At 38.1% G+C, this 21,718-nt stretch overlaps 2 protein-coding genes across 3 annotated transcripts in view; both read left to right on the forward strand.

Annotated features, from left to right (window-relative positions):
- Positions 1-21,718, forward strand: part of LOC310733830 (uncharacterized protein) — a gene marked incomplete at its 3' end in the record, with an annotated part of 115,945 nt that overhangs the window by 62,731 nt on the left and 31,496 nt on the right. The gene's annotated exons all lie outside the window — the stretch shown is intronic.
- she (Src homology 2 domain containing E) lies at positions 11,900-21,377 on the forward strand. 2 transcript variants are annotated; one of them, XM_083537857.1, is made up of 7 exons: positions 11,900-12,062; positions 12,356-12,856; positions 14,782-14,908; positions 16,476-16,694; positions 17,587-17,776; positions 19,303-19,422; positions 20,150-21,377. In XM_083537857.1, the coding sequence occupies exons 2-7, from the start codon at positions 12,365-12,367 to the stop codon at positions 20,331-20,333; spliced, it is 1,332 nt and encodes a 443-aa protein (XP_083393983.1). In that variant the 5' UTR covers positions 11,900-12,062; positions 12,356-12,364; the 3' UTR covers positions 20,334-21,377. The 2 variants fall into 2 exon arrangements, with proteins under 2 accessions (XP_083393983.1, XP_083393984.1); XM_083537858.1 differs by having other exon boundaries at positions 11,906-12,062; positions 12,430-12,856.

Raw genomic sequence — 21,718 nt, forward strand, 5'->3', positions numbered from 1 at the left:
CATGAGATTTGATGAGCTGTCCAAATGAGCTGTTTTGCTCAAGGTCCCAACAATGGCAGCTTGGTGATGCTGGGATTTGAACTCACAACCTTGAGATCCAAAGTCCTTCTTAGACACACACCTGTTTATAATAGTTTTAAGATTTTTTTTATTTTAGTTAAATTACAAACCAAGACCAATAATGTAAAATGCAAATGATAAGCCAACACTACAGTTCTTCGAATATTGATCTGGTCAACAAGTTATAGTTTTTCATTATAGAAGGCAATATGCATGTGTATTTTAGACTTAACTAAAAATCCCTTACATAAAAAAACCCTCTATGAAGAACTGAAGATTTTTATCTATATAAACTGGATTACTGGATACTGGATACTGGATTTTTATCCGTATTGTGTTACTGTTATTAACCAATAGAGGGAGGCATTGTGTGTCAATGATTGTGTAATTTCTGTCACTTGGGTTGGAGTCAGGAGACTCTTCTTCAGGTTGTGAAATAAGAAATGATGTACTTCTTAAAAATTAAAGGCTTTTGGTTTTCCTAGACACCATTAGTCATTAGACATCAACTTAACACCGACATGAAGGATCTCAGGGATAAAAGACACCACCACCACCGTCAACAAACCTGAGTAAACGTGTGAGGGTCAGGGGACGACAGCATCCAAATATCCCAGTTCACCAAACACTCTATATTCATGATCCCTCCAGATCTGCTCCTTTACCTAAAAATAATCTACTGATAAAAGTCCTGACTAAATAAATAGGTTTACCCTCGAACACTGAGACTGTGTCTGAGTCCCAAACACTGATTTGAAGGCTGATTTAAATAACTGTGGGCTTTATAAGAGAAAGATCTGCCCCCTGCTGTAGTCTTCATTGTTTGAGGTACCAACAAATAGTCTGCACCTTTTGATCTAAGTAGGCGTGGAGGATCATACTGGTACAGAAGTTCACTCAGATACTGCGGTGCGAGACCGTTAAGTGCTTTATACGTCAGTAGTAGTATTTTATAATCAATGAGAGATTTGATTGGGAGCCAGTGTAGACTGATTAAAACAGGGGTGATGTGGTCATATTTCCTAGATCTAGTGAGGACTCTTGCTGCTGCATTCTGAACTAACTAAAGCTTTTTTATGCACTTACTCACACACCCAGACAGTAAAGCATTACAGTAGTCTAATCTAGATGTAACAAAAACATGAACTATTTTTTCCGCATCCTGTAACAACATCATATTTCTAATTTTAGCAATATTTCTAAGGTGAAAGAAGGCGATCCTGGTGATAATATTCCCGTGAGTTTCAAAGGAAAGACTAGGGTCAATAATCACACCAAGGTCTTTGACAGCTGTACACGCTGAAACAGAAACACCATCCAGAGATGCTACGTAATTGGAAAGTTTGCTTCTAGCTGCATGTGGTCCTAGTAAAAGTACTTCCGTCTTATCTGAGTTGATCAGAAGAAAGTTATCAAGCATCCACTGTCTAATGTCCTTTACACACTCCTCGCATTATTAAGATGATCTCTCTCATCTGGCTTTGCTGAAATATACAGCTGTGTATCATCAGCATAGCAATGGAAGCGGATCCCATGTTTATGTAAAATTTCACCCAGAGGCAGCATATATAAGGAGAAAAGCAGAGGGCCTAAGACAGATCCTTGCGGAACTATAACTATAAACTTTCCCTTTCACTCATGCAGATACTCTTCTATCACAAATCACTCCTGTCACTCTTCTCCACCCACTCCACCCTGCCTGCACTCTTTTCTTCACTTCTCTAACACACTTTCCATTACTTTGCACTGTTGATCCCAGCTACCTGAACTCCTCCACCTTCTCCACCTCTTCTCCCTGCAACCGCACCACACCACTCCACTGCCCTCCCTCTCATTCACACACACGTACTCTGTCTTACTCCTACTGACTTTCATTCCTCTTCTCTCCAGCGTGTTCCTCCACCTCTCCAGGCTCTTTTCAACCTGCTCCAATTACATTTTCCCTTCAATTAAACTAAAAGATCCAGACCTGTTCCAGCAAAACATGCTCCTGTGCACAAATCAAGCTCCATGAAGTTATGCTTTACATCAGTTGTCCTCAACCCCCGGGCAACGGGTCAATTGGTACCAGGCCGCACAGAAAGAATACATAACTTACATTATTTCCGTTTTATTTATTATCTGATTCTGAACAATGTTTTATTTTGGAAAATTACTGGATTCTCTCCACCACATCTGTCTATGACTCACTTTTGATGCATGTCAAGATGCTTGCCTCGGTCACAAGTTTTACCTAAATCCGCTACCTTCTTAAAGGTGCTGTTCCGGCCGCTAACACATAATACATTACCGATAAATTCAAACCCCCAAGCAAGCAAAATTAACAAAACCCAACAAAGTGGATTTATGTTTATTATTATATTTAAAAAATACCATTTTTTTTGCCGGTCGTATCATTTTATTTTGTTGTATTTCTCTGCCACACCTTAAAGGCCGGTCCGTGAAAATATTGGTGCAAAAAAGGTTGGGAGATTTTAAGTTGCTCTAGAGCTCTGACCTCCACCCTATTAAAAATTTTTGGGATGAATGTGAATGCTGACTGCACCCCAGGTGTCCTCACCCTACATCAGTACCTGACTATACTCATTAATGCACAAATCTCCATATGCACCATCCAGAATCTAGTGGAACATCTGCCCAGAAGAGTACAGCTTATTTAAATAGCAAATGGGGACTAAATGTGGAATGGGATGATCAAAAAAGCACACATGAATCTCAGGTGTCCATAAGCTTTTGTTTATATAGTGTATGTTAAGTATTGCTTTTATTATTGCAATTATAGATTTATTACAAACATAGATATAATCCTTTTATAATTTACTATATGTTTACAGTTGTCTAATAACCCAAACATTTATATATGACCAAAAGTATGTGACCACCTGACCATCACACTCATGTGTGGTTCCTGGTCTTCCAGAATCTGTTGGCACAAGGATGGAAGCCCACAATTGTCTAGAATGTTTTTTGTGATTACAATTTCACCTAAATGGAACTTAGGTGCATGTTCCTATATGCCCCTGTGCTGAAAGAGCCCCTTAACACATTGACTGCATACCCTGACTGCATGCCAAGCTGTTGTTTTTTTTGTGTGTGTCTTCAATAAAGTATTTATGTGTAGGGCTATATAAATTAAAGAACAACTGACTAAGTCAGCGATCAAAATAAAAAGCAGAATATTAGCTGCACAATACTTATCTACGACCTTAAAAACAACACTGGGGCTATAGAAACTGTCTGTCTTCACAAAAACAATGGCATTTAGGAAATGTATAAGATGAAGCTGCTGGTGGCATGGAACAATGAGGAGTTAGATGATATGATGCCCATCCAGGGGCTTATCCTGGAATAAAATTCTCTGGAAACATGGATGCTTTGACCTACCACCTTTGGTGAGAGAAATTACGCTGCATAACTCAGTTTTTGGCACAGGGGTGTAGTAGAAACATTCGCCTTGCTTTGCACTCTTACTGCTTGCACCAGGTCAGGTTGGTGAGCCAATAAACCTAAATCAGGGATTATAAAAAAGCACCGCCATTTATACTGTGCCATGACGTGATTAGGTTACACCGCTGATGTAAAGGTCATGTTAACTATGACAACTAGGAAGAGGAGGTGAAGCAGATGACAGATCTTATGATGGTGGACTTAGCTGACTTGTTTATACTGAAGAAATCTTTTCCGAATAAAATTTGCTGAGCTTGCAATAAATTCGGGGGGGGGGGGGGGGGGGACATTCCAATGTCAAAAATACATTGGAATGGTGTGAGTTCAGTGGTGTTCTGGAGAGTGCTAACAATGGTGGTGTGAGTTCAGTGGTGTTCTGGAGAGTGCTAACAATGTCCACAGAATGGCCATAATATAAGCACATTTTGTGCATTGGCACTTTCCGTAACAGTGGGGAGTTTTGTCAGGGGTACGACCAGGCTGATTAGTGATGATATCTATGGTTATGTGACACCACAGCCAATGCACTATGGGTGTAGGTTTTTAAGGCCATTGGAATGATGTCTGTGGGTATTAGATTGTGCATAGATCTGCCATTGGATTAGACAAAATATCTTACATCATGACTTAAAGTAAACCACCAGAACCTGGTACAATTTAAGGTTGTGGTACAGTATACTTAAATGTGTAGACCTAAGTAATGTTTGGACCCATTGTGTTTGTAATTCTTGCATTTTTTAACAAGGAATTTCAGGGTTAATCGAGCCATGTGGATTTGCCATTTTGTGCTTAATCAGTGGCATCCATTTTTTGGCAATAGATGGGAGCTACAATACACGATTCATGACATTTAAGAGGGTGTTTGCATTTGTGTTCTTTGATTCCGTTCTGGTTGGAAACATAAAATTGAATCCTAAAGAACAGAGCTTTGTGGGAATTTAGTCTTTTCTTTGGCTGTCAGTATGATCCAGTAAGGATCAGAAAAGAGTGCACTACTCCCCCAAACCAATGTCTCCAATTTCCAGTATTACTTTGAATGGAAACAGTTTACAGTTTATCACATAATAGTTTCATGCTGCTTAGCCTATTAAAATGAAGTGCAAGTATAACAACAGAAATGCAGAATCAGCATAGCATTGGGGCATTGTTCTAAAGAGTCCCTGAAACTCGATCATTACATTTCAGCATTCTCTGTTTTCCTTTGTTAGCTGAAACCTCTTATGAATCCACTGTAGAAAGTCTAGCAGAAGTCAATAGATGGGAGTCTAGCAGAAGTCTAGCAAAAGTGAAACAGAGCTTTGTGGGCAATTCAGTTTTTGATTTGTCCTATAATAGAAGTGTGTGCTCAATAAGGTTAACCAGTATTTTCACTCTTCCAGTGCTGCTATGACAAGTAGCAGTTCACAGTTCCCCACATTATAGTTTAATTTTGCTGAAATTAGCTTATCTGTCAACAAGCTATTGAAAAATGATATCAATATACACAAAACTATTTGCGTATGCAAATATGTTACTCACATGCTGAAGAAAGTTTACAATGAAATATTTACAATCTCATATCCTAAATAGTCCTGCATAATTAGGTTTTTGTGAAAATGTATGCTCATTTACATGTTCTAGGTGGCAAAGAATAACACTTAATTTTGCCTTTATGATATGTGAAGGGGTTCATGTACTGTTCTTTCTTGCCACAAAAAATCATCCTGATGGAAAATTCCTGCAGAAGTACAGGCAAATGTTACCTTATACATATTTTTTCATTGCTTGAGTCTTGATAAAAGTTGTTCATAAACAGATGTGCATACCTTATTTGCAATGAGAATCAGAGGTCATATATCTTTCAATTATCCCTTTTCTTCACAATACAGTAGAGAAATTGTGACTGGGTCCCTTTCGGTTTGATTTATTTATTTATTTATTTATTTATTTATTTATTTATTTATTTTTATCTCAAAGTATCTGTTGATCTACATCTCTGCCTTGGCCTCTACTCTCTAGTCAATTCTGTGTCTGGTATACAGGTGCTAGTTCTGGGGACTTAGTTTAAACGAGACTGTCAGTATGAATGGTTAGCAATATAACATGGTTGAGGGGGAATTGTTTTGTCTTTGCATGCCAACTCTGACTGGGGTGGTTTTTGTGAGCCCGGGACAAAAACAAAAACAGCTCTCAAGGTGGATTCAATCTATCTGCTTTCTGAGGTGTGTATCACTTACTTTAATATCAAATGGTGTTCTCCAGGACACTCAATGTAGATAGATTGTATACTGTATGGTAAACAACAATATACAAATATAATCCTTATTGGTAAGTAGTGATTGCACTAGTAATGGCTTCACTTCATATTTACCAAAGGCTTCATCACATTTTCAGCTGTGCTAATTGGTTTTTGTGAAACTTTTGGTTTGTCTGGGATTAAACTCAGATTAGTTCCTCCATAAGTGCAGTAAATTGTGTAAATCGTTTAACATGAACACCCAATAACTGACCTTTGTATACATTTCATTATGTTGATAACAAGGAGAGTGATGGTGCATAGTGCTGACCTGGTGTGTAATGGGCTCAGTCAAATGTTTTACGAAACTCCATCCATTGGGTCCTTCACCCAATGTTTTTAGTTTAAAGAGGTGTTGTAGTGGTTGTAAAGGCAGTTGGATTTTTTTCTGTGTGGGTGCAGGCAATGAAGCTTCCAGCAGCACCAGAGTTGATCAGTGCTGAAACACAAGAGACATTCCCTGAGCGTATTAACTAGATAGCACAGAATATGGCTGAAACAGAAAACAAGAACAACTAACCACATTGAAATAAGGTGTGAAAGGTGATTGCACAGAAAGAAATACGAACTGTTTTGACACTATTTGTGTCAATCCACCTTATTTAACTTTGGCATATAGCTATACTCAGATGTCTTGTGTGCAGGAATGGGAGGGATGTTCCTGTATGTGGTCCTTCTAACTCTGAACAGAACATATAGATGGCTAAATATGTTGATGCATTGAGAGACACCTGATTATCATGGTATGTGAGCTCTGTGAGTCTCTTACAGTACAAATGCTGGATCATTTGACCTTCTACCTACTTAATACAATGGCTTGTTAATGACTGTGTTTACATTACCTTCCAACCTGAAGTAAGAAAGTGATTACATACTCCCAGGTGCCCAGGTGAGTGCAATCATTAGACTGTAAAAAAGAGTGTCAGTGTTTTTTTTGATGAACGTTGAAGCCAGAAGTGGTGTGATATTTAGAAACAAATGATGGACTTTAAGTACAAATGTGATAAAATGTAATAGTTTGATACTTTTGTCTTCTGGGTCCTAAACCAGCACTGCATGTGTGTTTTTATTCCCAGGATTGATAAATAAAGAAGCTACAACTAAACTACAGTATGTGGGCACCTGATCATTAGAACCATATGTAGGTCTTAACCAAACAGTAACCACAATTCACAGTAAACACTATTCTATACCATTTATTTGCATGCTGTAGCATTACAATTAATCTTCACTTGAGGTAAGAAACCTAAACCTGTTAGAGGATGACAATGCCCTGTTTACAAAGAACGCACCATGAAAACATGCTTTGCCAAGGGGAATTCCACTGGTCTGCATAGAGCCCTGACCTCAGCACCACTGAACAACTTTGATGTGAAACTGAATGGAGGCTGCACCCCCAAGCCTTTTCTTGTGACATCAGTGCGTATTCCTTAATAGCGCTTGTTGGTTAAATGGACAAATACCCAAAGCCATGTCCAAAAAGTTAAGTAAAAAGTATTTCTAATATTATTATATATTATATAATATATATAAATAATATTATATTCTACAAACCCGATTCCAAAAAAGTTGGAACACTGTACAAATTGTGAATAAAAACAAAATGCAATTATGTGGAAGTTTAAAATTTTTATATTTTATTCAGAATACAACATAGATGACATATCAAAAGTTTAAACTGAGAAAATGTATCATTTTAATGGAAAAATAAGTTTATTTTAAATTTCATGGCATCAACACATCTCAAAAAAGTTGGGACAAGGCCATGTTTGTGGCATCCCCTCTTCTTTTTATAACAGTCTCCAAACGTCTGGGGACTGAGGAGACAAGTTGCTCGAATTTAGGAATAGGAATGTTGTCCCATTCTTGTCTAATACAGGCTTCTAGTTGCTCAACTGTCTAAGGTCTTTATCCTCTTGTGCCAAATGTTTTCTATGGGTAAATGATCTGGACTGCGGGTTGGCCATTTCAGTACCCGGATCCTTCTTCTATGCAGCCATGATGTTGTAATTGATGCAGTATGTGGTCTGGCATTGTCATGTTGGAAAATGCAAGGTCTTCCCTGAAAGAGACAACATCTGGATGGGAGCATATGTTGTTCTAGAACTTGGAAGTACCTTTCAGCATTTGATATGTTATCTATATTCTATTGTGAAGAAAATATAAGTTTATGATATTTGTACACAATTTTATTTTATAATTATATTATATATAAATATTATTTATAAATTGTTAGACAGCTTCAGGTTAAACTGAATGGTATCTAAAGTGATGAAACATCGATGGTGGTCCTCAATAATGTTCTTGTTACTCAGTGGAAATATTTACCCACCATTTCTGAAGGATCTAATTAAAAGTCTCCTGGAAGAATAGAGCTTATTATGACGAAGGAAGCTTTAAATCTGGAATAGCATATTCAGGAAACACTTATGCTGTGGTCAGGTGTTAACAATCTGTTGGACACCTTCAGGATGAAATTGATTGATGGCTGCACAGTTCCCAGGCCACTTCTACTAATATTGGTTGCTTAATTGACAAATCCACCAAGCCATGTTCGAAGGATCTAGTGGAAGGTCTTCCAAGAAGACTCACCTGTGCTGAGGTTAGGTATACACAAAAACCTTAAGGGTGAAACTGATTGATGGCTGCAATAATGTTCTCATTGCTCAATGGACAAGTCCACCAAGCTATGTTATGGAGCTTATAATAGGGAAGAAAGACTCAAATCTAAAATAGGATATTCAGGAAACACACAGGTGTACACAGATATTTTAGCTTATATGCCGTAGGCCTGGACTTTAATAATCATTAAAGTTGAGGAAGCCAGTACAAGGCTTGAAGTGCACTCTACACTCTGGTAAAAGTTGAAGTACTGACTATAATTTTTTACACAAGTTAATGAAAGAAGTTTGGGCTCTGACATGTACTTAAGTAATAAGTAGCTATTACTGCTACACGTTTTAGTGTCATGCTGGTAACTGGACCTCACATTATATTAATATTTTAATACAAATGTATTACAAATTTTGTTGTCTATTGAATGTATCTCGGCTTAACAACCACAATTTAAAACATGTGTAGGGAAAAGATGATGATGATCAATAATGTTCTCAGTCATGTTCACACCACTGACTCCCTCTGTCTCATCCATGTCGGCCATACTTCTTGTTGCCTTCTGACTTGCTCATTGTTAGCTCATGTCACCAAATAGATTCAAACTAAAGTCTGGTTTGAAAATGTAAGAAGTAAAAAAGTACAGATATTTGTATCAAAAATTTTATGAACCAAAGTAAAAAATAAATAAATAGTGAAGTAATGTAGTGAAATTTACTTAAGTACACTAACGATGAATTTGTACTCCATTATCTGAACAGAACATATAGATGGCTAAATATGTTGATGCATTGAGAGACACCTGATTATCATGGTATGTGAGCTCTGTGAGTCTCTTACAGTACAAATGCTGGATCATTTGACCTTCTACCTACTTAATACAATGGCTTGTTAATGACTGTGTTTACATTACCTTCCAACCTGAAGTAAGAAAGTGATTACATACTCCCAGGTGCCCAGGTGAGTGCAATCATTAGACTGTAAAAAAGAGTGTCAGTGTTTTTTTTGATGAACGTTGAAGCCAGAAGTGGTGTGATATTTAGAAACAAATGATGGACTTTAAGTACAAATGTGATAAAATGTAATAGTTTGATACTTTTGTCTTCTGGGTCCTAAACCAGCACTGCATGTGTGTTTTTATTCCCAGGATTGATAAATAAAGAAGCTACAACTAAACTACAGTATGTGGGCACCTGATCATTAGAACCATATGTAGGTCTTAACCAAACAGTAACCACAATTCACAGTAAACACTATTCTATACCATTTATTTGCATGCTGTAGCATTACAATTAATCTTCACTTGAGGTAAGAAACCTAAACCTGTTAGAGGATGACAATGCCCTGTTTACAAAGAACGCACCATGAAAACATGCTTTGCCAAGGGGAATTCCACTGGTCTGCATAGAGCCCTGACCTCAGCACCACTGAACAACTTTGATGTGAAACTGAATGGAGGCTGCACCCCCAAGCCTTTTCTTGTGACATCAGTGCGTATTCCTTAATAGCGCTTGTTGGTTAAATGGACAAATACCCAAAGCCATGTCCAAAAAGTTAAGTAAAAAGTATTTCTAATATTATTATATATTATATAATATATATAAATAATATTATATTCTACAAACCCGATTCCAAAAAAGTTGGAACACTGTACAAATTGTGAATAAAAACAAAATGCAATTATGTGGAAGTTTAAAATTTTTATATTTTATTCAGAATACAACATAGATGACATATCAAAAGTTTAAACTGAGAAAATGTATCATTTTAATGGAAAAATAAGTTTATTTTAAATTTCATGGCATCAACACATCTCAAAAAAGTTGGGACAAGGCCATGTTTGTGGCATCCCCTCTTCTTTTTATAACAGTCTCCAAACGTCTGGGGACTGAGGAGACAAGTTGCTCGAATTTAGGAATAGGAATGTTGTCCCATTCTTGTCTAATACAGGCTTCTAGTTGCTCAACTGTCTAAGGTCTTTATCCTCTTGTGCCAAATGTTTTCTATGGGTAAATGATCTGGACTGCGGGTTGGCCATTTCAGTACCCGGATCCTTCTTCTATGCAGCCATGATGTTGTAATTGATGCAGTATGTGGTCTGGCATTGTCATGTTGGAAAATGCAAGGTCTTCCCTGAAAGAGACAACATCTGGATGGGAGCATATGTTGTTCTAGAACTTGGAAGTACCTTTCAGCATTTGATATGTTATCTATATTCTATTGTGAAGAAAATATAAGTTTATGATATTTGTACACAATTTTATTTTATAATTATATTATATATAAATATTATTTATAAATTGTTAGACAGCTTCAGGTTAAACTGAATGGTATCTAAAGTGATGAAACATCGATGGTGGTCCTCAATAATGTTCTTGTTACTCAGTGGAAATATTTACCCACCATTTCTGAAGGATCTAATTAAAAGTCTCCTGGAAGAATAGAGCTTATTATGACGAAGGAAGCTTTAAATCTGGAATAGCATATTCAGGAAACACTTATGCTGTGGTCAGGTGTTAACAATCTGTTGGACACCTTCAGGATGAAATTGATTGATGGCTGCACAGTTCCCAGGCCACTTCTACTAATATTGGTTGCTTAATTGACAAATCCACCAAGCCATGTTCGAAGGATCTAGTGGAAGGTCTTCCAAGAAGACTCACCTGTGCTGAGGTTAGGTATACACAAAAACCTTAAGGGTGAAACTGATTGATGGCTGCAATAATGTTCTCATTGCTCAATGGACAAGTCCACCAAGCTATGTTATGGAGCTTATAATAGGGAAGAAAGACTCAAATCTAAAATAGGATATTCAGGAAACACACAGGTGTACACAGATATTTTAGCTTATATGCCGTAGGCCTGGACTTTAATAATCATTAAAGTTGAGGAAGCCAGTACAAGGCTTGAAGTGCACTCTACACTCTGGTAAAAGTTGAAGTACTGACTATAATTTTTTACACAAGTTAATGAAAGAAGTTTGGGCTCTGACATGTACTTAAGTAATAAGTAGCTATTACTGCTACACGTTTTAGTGTCATGCTGGTAACTGGACCTCACATTATATTAATATTTTAATACAAATGTATTACAAATTTTGTTGTCTATTGAATGTATCTCGGCTTAACAACCACAATTTAAAACATGTGTAGGGAAAAGATGATGATGATCAATAATGTTCTCAGTCATGTTCACACCACTGACTCCCTCTGTCTCATCCATGTCGGCCATACTTCTTGTTGCCTTCTGACTTGCTCATTGTTAGCTCATGTCACCAAATAGATTCAAACTAAAGTCTGGTTTGAAAATGTAAGAAGTAAAAAAGTACAGATATTTGTATCAAAAATTTTATGAACCAAAGTAAAAAATAAATAAATAGTGAAGTAATGTAGTGAAATTTACTTAAGTACACTAACGATGAATTTGTACTCCATTACATCCCACCTCTATTGTGTAGCTCCCACCCCCTGTACACCCTGCATCACACACACACACACACACACACACACGCACACACACACCCTTCTTCCACTCAACTCTCACACTGCGTTGACTGGCGCTCAGGTCGGACACACCGGGAATGGGATCTTTGGCGAAGAAAAGCTTCCAATTTTTCCGCGTTTATGCCCTCCAGAGGCTCCTTTTTATTTTGCGGGAATAATTTCGGGTAAGACATTATACTCAAATGTGATGGGGGGAACATGCGATAAAATGTAAAAAAAAAAAAGGAAAAAAAGAACGAATGGGATAATAAGTGCAATTAGGATTATGTAAAAGACTTTAAACATCACCCCTGATATCAAACATTGAAAAATATTTTTTTCCACTTTTGTTTTCACCAAGAATCATTTGTAGACATTAGGTATAAATAGTGATTAGAAAGTAACACGCAGGTTTAAAGCGCAGAAATAGAGAAAAGTTTCCTGAAAGTTGCTGTGGGTTTTTGTTTTATGGAGACAGCCATTGTGCATGAAGCTGTTTATCATGGCCAAGTGGTTTAAAGATTTCCCAACTCTGAAAACGGGCTCGGACAGGCTCCGATCGGCGTCTGAATCCGGAGCGCAGACGCGACCCAGAGTGGCGCTGACCGGCGGAACTGGACCCAAACCGAGTCCGCGGAAGAACTCGGAGCACGTAGGCGGGGTGGGTTCACTCCTGTCCGGCAGGAACCGAAAAAACTCCGCCGTCGAGTTGGGCCGGAACCATTCTAGTCCCGGCTCGGGGAAGGAAACCAAGATATGGGAGATCCTGATACCTGGCAAAAGTAAGAAGAACGTGAAGATGGAGGGCTTTGAGGACCACCGCACGCTGAGGACGAGCACCATCGCCGACGCGTACATGAGCCGCATGATCAAAGTGGACAAGCAGGACAAGTGGCAGGAGAAGAAATACAACAGCGCGGCTTCAGAAGGCACCGGGAGCGACGTGGAGCGTGGAAAAACACCTGTTAAAACCGAGACGGTCAGCAAACACTATCCATCCATCCATCCATCCATCTATCTATCTATCTATCTATCTATCTATCTATCTATCTATCTATCTGTCTGTCTGTCTGTCTGTCTGTCTGTCTGTCTGTCTGTCTGTCTGTCTGTCTGTCTGTCTGTCTGTGAATATACCATCATACATATACAGTGGGCATTTTAATGTTTTAGATAAACAAAGACTACTGTTGTCTGTCTGTCTATCTATCTATCTATCTATCTATCTATCTATCTATCTGTCTGTCTGTCTGTCTGTCTGTCTGTCTGTCTGTCTGTCTGTCTGTCTGTCTGTCTGTCTGTCTGTCTGTCTGTCTGTCGTAAATGACACTGTAGATGATGCGCTACATTACTACTACTATACTACAAAACCTCAAGAGTGATTGAACTTTATATGTTAGCCTTATCAGCCAGACACTATTTCTTTTCTAATCCACCAAGAAAGTTTTAATTCTTCGAAGTAAGACTTCATGAATATGAGTACTGGAAAAAGTAGGATTTGCAAAAATATACTGCAAAATAATCTCCAAAAGGAGCTCATTGTGGTTATTGTGTTGGTGTTGTAGTCTAAAAAAAAAAAAAAAAACATGCAGAGATTTTGCATTGTGCATTTGGTCTTTGTCTCGAAAAAGCGCCCATTTAACATGTGAGCTCAAATTATTTCATATGAGCTTGATCTCGTACGGAAGATAAAAGCCTTTGTTCCCTCTGAGGCATCGTTTTTAAAGTGTGGATTCTCTAATTTGCTTTTTCAACTCCTGTTCTTCATTGCAAAAAGTCTGTGGGAACAAAAAAGAAATTGGTTTTGTAATGAAAACCAAGATTGATATCTCCCTTCCAGCTTCCTTTGTTTTTAACCATATCCCCTCCAACACCCCACACACCCCCCACCACCACCACCACACGCACACAATTTAAAACACCCCCCACCCCCCCTTTCCCATTCCCTAGTCACTTTGTGCTTGCATTACGGTCAGCTCAAGTAGAGTAGCAGGAGAGCAATCACAATGAGCAGAAACCTTTTCGTGCCACTCTTCCTGTCTCTATTCAGTCATCCTGCACACTCACAGACACAGACACAAACACACACACACACACACACACACACACACACACACACACACACACACACACACACACACACACACAAAGAGATCAGGCCTTGCCACCTTTCTTTCTTTTTCTGTCCAATGTCATTTTCAAACACAGATATGCCCAGGTGCACACACACCTACACACACCTCCAAAAACGCAAATAGAGGAAGAATAGAATGCACACACAATACAATGTATCTTTTCTTTCCATCCCCAGTGAAGTCAGTGTTTGATGAATTATGTCACTTGACACACAGGCAGTAACTTCTCCCATAGATGGACTGGCCCTCCGGCTACTCTTTGAACATAATACCACAGAAACGAGACTCTCATGAAGTCAGGATAAAAAAGTCCAGGGGCGTTGGTGGTTGGTGGGGTGTGTATCTTTGGATACAGGGGGTGGGGTGGGTTGCAGGACTGGACAAGAGAAATATCTTCAAAGCTGCCTTTAAATATGCTTCAATGAGTGACAGTGTGGTGTATATTACACAGCAATGTGTCTGTCTACAAGTGTTCATTCTGTGTGAATTAGGAGAAAAAAAATGTAACACATTTGTTTAATCTTAAAAACCTTTTATTTTTTTTAAACTAGCGATTAAGCAACAGTATTACACTTTGGACAAAATAGAGAACTGCAATCAATATTATCCAGTAATATCCAATACAATCCAGTTCTAGTATTGTTTCCATGGATCCAAATATTCAAGATTTCAAGTGTATATTTCCAAACAACAGCCAATTTACTGTGAAAAAATGTAATATAGTACAATACAGAAGTAACTCATGTCAACATCTTTCTTCCGGTCAAAACAGCTGATTATCTTGGAGGACTACGCTGACCCGTTTGATGCTGAGAAAACAAAAGAGCAGAGGGAAGCTGAAAGAGAAGGAGAGAATGATGGATACATGGAGCCTTATGATGCCCAACTCATTATCACAGGTTCTCTGTCTTTTCATTTGCTCGCAATTTTCCGTTCTCTTGCTCCACTATTTTCCCCATTTTCACCTTCTTACACCTTTTTGACGACCGAACGAATGAAGGCAGACTTTCAGGGATTTAAAATCACAGCACCTTCTTGTAAATGTCGGTCTCCCCTCTCTCTCGGGTGGTTGCTACGGTGATGGTGTTGTGCAGGGACAATGGGTGCAGTTTCCTCTTTCTGCTTCCCGTTTCCTGTCCGTGTTTCCTTTGCCCCATTCTCTGGGCAGGAAGTTGACCCCTGCTGCCCCCCCCCTCCCCCCTCAGTTTGTTAGACTGTGTGAGAAAGCCCCCTCCTCTCCCAACAGTGACTTCCTAGAACTCAGGAAGTAGGTCTGCTAACCGAGCCAATCGCAAGCCGGGGCCGTCCTTCCCCTGGTACTGCCATTGTTTTCTCATACAATAGAGCAGACACAAAGTGACAGCAGACTAACACAGCTTGAAAGATGGAGCAGTGTGCATTTGTTACTGTTCCCCTATTAAACCCACAATATGTACATTGTGTGCTACAAAAAAACAAAAAACAAAACAAAAAAAAACCCCATAATGTTTCCTTACTCATTCAAGAGGCTTTATTAACTGAAGTGATGAATTAAGTGCAGACATTTAAAAATGACTCTTAGTGGTGTGATAACTGATTATGAATGACAATACTTTCAGTAAAAGCACACAATCATGATCTACACACAAAGGCTGTGGTAAGAGTATACGTTTTTGTTTTAAATGGCGTTACAGCATTAGAAATTACACCCTGCCATTGTCAAAGCTGTTATATTAAGTTTTGGTTTAAGATTGAGTTATTGAGTTCATGTAATTATTATTGCCTGTTGAATTGTTGTTTAATGCAAACCTTGATAACTAAAAAAATAATAATAAGCCATCTCTTGAGACCAAACACATTTTGTCAAGTAAAACGTTCTTAGTCTACAATGAACCAAAATATTACTGTGCACATTAAAATAATGAGCCTTATTTGTTTATTTAACTAAAAAAAAAAAACATATGACTTTCACCAGATTCTTAATAATAGCCTTCAACACATTAACAATAAATTGAAATTTTTTTTATTATTCTATCAACAATGTGCCTAATAGGAAAATGCAGCTTTGTCTAGATCTGTCATAACCTGGAATACATTAAAAGCAACCATTAGGCAAAATGCAGCTCCTAACTACTAGGGCTGAAACAAGGAAGGGGAAAAAGGTAGACTGAAATTTCACCCTGTATAACTTTATAGATAAAAAATGATGCCAGGGCTCTTTTTGACGATGCTTTCAGTGATTCCCTATCCACTTTATCATAAAGAACCCCTTGGCGTTTATCTTAAATATTTGCGTGAAATATGAGTGAAATATCAATCATTTGAAAAAAGAGGCCCATAAATGAAATCAGTTAATTTGTCGATTGTAACATCAAATTCTCATTGCTGAAGCAAATAGTAAAAATGAAATCCTATTTAATGCACCCAGATTAAAGTTAGTTTACACCTAGGTGACTGAATCATCTCAAAGGTGACTGTTTCCTGCAGAGATTCGCCGTCGTGGGTCCAGGGACCTTCTCAAGGTGTGCGTGGTGTTGAACGGAGGAGAAGGAGAAGGCTCTGGATCCACACAGATCTATGACGTGCCGTATGAGGAAGTTCTGGAAGGCATCCCCCTGACCCGGCCCGAGTCTGACCCCCGACCACCTGCAGAGTACGAGCTTCCCTGGGAGTGGAAAAAGGAGCAGATTGTTCGAGTGCTGTCAGGTAAGTACAGCAGTTTTGCTCTGGTCCGGAATTTTACCAAACATGATTTATAACATGATTGCAAAAAAATTATAATAGTCCTGTCGCATGACCTCCAGAAGATTCCCAAATCAAGTAAAAGGAGTGTCTATTTCTTTAAATAGATTATATTTCTAATCAATGAATATAATCAGTGAACAACTTAAGGGTTTAATTATTAGCTCAGGATTCTGCCTCTAAGAACTTTCTATGCATGTTCCCCCTGTCCACATGGGTCTCCTTTATGTTTTTGGGTTGCACTGGAAAGTCTAAATTTCCTCATTTTGTGTAAAAAGTGACAATAGGAGTGACAGTGATCTGGATAAAGTGACTGAATGATGCATGAATTAGTGAGTGAGATGAAGCTATAAACATCAATTCGGAACCAGTATTTACTATTAAATTGAGATTACATGACTCACGTCAAAACTTTTTTTTTAAAGAGGAACCTTTCTTTTTACAATCAAGTTGCTAATCAAAAGCAGTATCTGGCCAACAGCTGAGTACTAAACAGAACATGAAGATGAATTAAGGTACCTTTTGTAGATAAAATTCGATTCAGGTGGTCATTCTTAATAAATATGGAAGAATAAAATGTAACAGGGATAAATGTATAGGGACACATCTATGACTTTATATTGCAAAGCTTTTTATTTCTGTGAAGCTGCTTTGTGACAATGTCCATGTTATAAAAAGTGCTATACATAAAAATAAAAAAAAGAAATAAAATAGAATTGGATTGAAATATACTTTGTTATATGTTTTTGCATCACAATATAAGATACCATGTTATAATATAAAATCTATATAAAGTACTATTCTCTTAAAAGATGAATGAAAAGCTTCATTGCTCCAATGCATCTTTACACATTAGCTCAGTTTGATGGTGTGGAGAGACCGTGTAAAGAGGACGCTGCCCCCATCGGTGTTAAACAGCAGACTCTGCGCTCGGTGAAAAGCTGGACACCCAAATCTCTGCGTCTGTCCCCTCCATCCTCCCCGAAAGCCAACCCGGACTCTGAGAGTCATAAAGTTGACCCCACCGTTCCCCTCGAGTTACAGAGGTGGGTGTATGTTTTAAATGTATAAAATAGCACAAAGTGAAACATCTTTTACACGATTTATGTGTGCCTTTGATATTATTATATGAACACCAGAATCAGTGTCGTTTAATGGTTTTAATTTTCATTAGTGCATTTGTAAAGCATTCTCCCTAACAACAAACACTCTGTGGCCAAATATTTGTGGACACCTGACCATAGGATTTGAGCTTTTTGAACAATACATTCCATATTTAGTCGTCTTTTACAGTTACAAAAACCTCCACTCTCCTGGGAAGATGTTCCACTAGATTATGAAGATTTGCACTCATTCATCCAGAAAGGCATTAGTAAAGTGAGGTACTGATGTAGGTGAGGTGAGGAGGCCTGGGCTGCAGTCAGCATTCACATTCATTTCAAAGCTGTTCCATAGGGCTGAGGTCAGGCCACTCAAGATCTTTCACGCCCATGCAAACCATATTGTATGTTTATAGAAGTGGCTGTGCACAGGGGCATTGTCATGCTGCAACAGGTTTGGGTTTTTAAGTGAAGGAAAATTGTAATTTTACAGCATTTAAAGGCATGCCATGCAACTGTGTGCCTCGAACTGGCGATGTGGATGGAAAATACTACATATAACTGCAAAAATCTGGTGTACAAATACTTTTGTCCATGTGGTGTACAGTATAACATATATATCAACTAATGATGCTATGGGATGTCTGTAAAGATGTCTGTGTGTAAATATGAATAATAAGCAAAAATATATCAGGCTAGCAAGATGACTTGCCTATAACTCTGATACTGAGAATATACTCTTTCTCTAAGTCATTATCATTCACAAATTAGCAGTAGGTACAAAAACCAGAGGATCCTGACAGTAGGATTTACTCAGTGGTTATGAAATCATATTGTATCTTATTTAATCAGATTCAGTGGCATAGTTGCCTTAAGAAATTAAACCCCTAGTGTACACATCCAAAAAGTAATAGCATTATTTTATTTTTTTTAAGTCAAAATGAATTAGTTCTGTTAGACAGGTTGTTAAAATTAAGAGCGAATTATGAGTTTAAAAGCAATGCAATCATAAATTGTGCTTACACCCCGATTACAATCAAATTAATCCTGCTAGTAGACTGCTGACTCCGTCATTTTGTATGTGGATCAATCTTTCTCCATCATCATATTCTTAATGAGGGAAGAGAGGCATATTTGTGGCAAGAGCACTGCAGCCAATATTATGCAAGTTATCATGTCAGCTGTCTGAGAGGAATCACTTAAATGATAATAGCTATCAGATGCTCACAACTAATATTAAGTTTTGGGATTAAATCTTAAAAACATAGTAGTTGTAGAGTAGGGATGAATGTTTGATATAATGATTGCTCTATTCTGGTAAATTCTTTTGCACTCTCTTCTCATTTCTTTATGGTAAAGAGATTTAGTATGGGTTTAGGTTTACAACTCTCGTATTCTCTCTCTCTCTCTCTCTCTCTCTCTCTCTCTCTCTCTCTCTCTCTCTCTCTCTTGCTCTCACACACTTTCTCAAGCTGGTATCATGGCAGCGTCAGTCGTCAAGAGGCTGAGGCTCAGCTGCAGAACTGTAAGGAAGCCAGCTTTCTGGTGCGTGACAGCGAATCAGCCACCAGCAAATACTCTATTGCTCTCAAGTAAGCCTATCTTTATATATATATATATATATATATATATATATATATATATATATATATATATATATATATATATATATATATATATATATATATATATATTATATACACACAGGCATCAAATTAAGGGTCAAGGCAATTTGAATTACAAAGGTGTTATGCCCACACACGGTGCACAAAAGTTTTTCCTTGGTAAAACTTTACAATTAAAGTAAAGTCCTTACAATTCAGTCTGTGGAACTGTCCTGAAGAAATGAACATCTTCTTCCAAAAATAATACCATTAATTAGTGCTTCCATGATGATTGCAGAGAGCCTGGTCCAACTCTTTGTCCTAAAAAAAATTCCTATAGGTGTTCAATTGGGTTGGTTGTGATCTTGAGAAAAAACATTTTAAATCCCATGAAGCCCTTCAGCCGCACTGTGAATGAAGAGGCTCACGACAGGATAGAAACGCTTCACCATAGCAGCAGTAGGATGAAGAAGAACATTCTATCGATTTGCAGTGATGACTCTTTTTGAACAAAGTGGAGCCAAACCACACTTATGAAATGCACCCTGGAGTATAACAAAGCCATTGTTTGTTTGTTTTTTCCTTTCATTTATATGTTTGTGGGGTTGTAAGATGTTAAAAGTGACCTGACTAAGCATTTTTAAATAAGCTGATCTAAATGATATCAAGTCCTCCTTCTTCATCCCCCTCTCTTTCATTACTTCTCTATCTTCAGGACCAGCCAGGGTTGTGTGCACATTATTGTAGCCCAGACCAAAGAGTGTGGTTACACACTGGACCAGAGCAGCTGTGTGTTTCCCAGCATCCCTGAAGTAGTGCACCACTACTGCACCCAGCGTCTGCCCTTCACCGGAGCTGAGCACATGACCCTCCAACACCCTGTACCCCGTACACACTGATTATCTCCTAACAAACACACATCAGAAAACTATACACTGCAGCTACTCCACCATAAATGACTCCACATAAATGTGCTCCAGCGGTCCTCTGCATGGAATCCTTTACCATAATCCCAACCTAATACTCATCTTTCCTCCCTGTATGCATGTGTCTGTGTTTTAAATTAAAGAGAACAAGACTTCCAGTACTCTGTACTGTGTTCCCAAACCCTTATAGTAAGTCCTTTACTAACTTTTAATGATCCAAAAATGATTTTTTTTCCCATATTGCTTAAATTTAGACACTCCATTATAGGTTATAGTTTAGTTTCTAATTAGTTTGGGAATTAGTTTCCTTCACATTCTTTTAATCTCCCTTTTCCGGTGCCTTCTGGACCCTGCAACTGTGTTAGGCTTCTAATCATCTCTACTTATGGTGTCTCTATTCTAATGACACTCCCGAGGCAGCAGAGGCACTAATGAAACTCATTAGCTCCCCCCAATGACTGCAACCACACACTGCAACAAAATGGACTCCATAATTAAGATGACTACAGAATTACCTGTTAAAATACTTACCTTGATGACTGTGCGTATGTAAGAGCCAAATCTTGTTTCTGTTGCTCATTTGTCGAGTCATTGTTTCCTTTGATGTCGCGTTATTATAAGAAATCCTCAAGTATTGACAGCAGGACAATCGAGTTGGCTAATGTCAGCTGTTTGCTCAGTAAACTGGCTCAAGTGATTAACCCATTTGCTTGTATGCCCTTTTCGGCTGATTGAGCAGTCATGTTTGAGGTGTTAAGGTTTTGTGTTGCGTGTGCACTCAAAGTCGACTAGTGCCAGAGGATGTGTGGCTGCTGCTGGGGAGTGCACCCCTCCAATTGATTTTTCACATTAAATATACTTTCAATATGCATTTTTTTTTTCCAAGCATGTTATGTTGAAATTTGAAAAATGGAACATGCCCATGACGTAATGATGCAATTGCAAGTTTAGAAAATTGTTACCTTCGTACAATTTAAGATCATGCAAACCCTTAAATAAAGATATTGTGATTGAAAATATGACTTTTATATATAATGTGATCTATAAGGCTGAATATTAATATCTTTTTCTCACACACTACACTGTCACCCAACCTGAAATGCCTCACATGCAGAATTGGTTGTGTGCATCCCCTAGAACTGTGAAATCAATGACACTGAAACAGGCCGTCTCCATCTCATACGTGTGTACAAGATCATACAGACGCTATGTTCACAGATGCATGAGATGAAAGCCTAATTGAAATACAGTGTTTGCACAAAAGCGAAGTGTGTGCATGTGTGTGTGAGAAAAAGAGCCTGCACATTTTAGATTTTTTTTCTTCATTAGAGATGACAAGGTTGCAATGCTGTTAATTC

The sequence above is a fragment of the Silurus aristotelis genome, assembly GCF_946808225.1.
Source record: "Silurus aristotelis genome assembly, chromosome: 1".
Lineage (NCBI taxonomy): Eukaryota > Metazoa > Chordata > Actinopteri > Siluriformes > Siluridae > Silurus > Silurus aristotelis.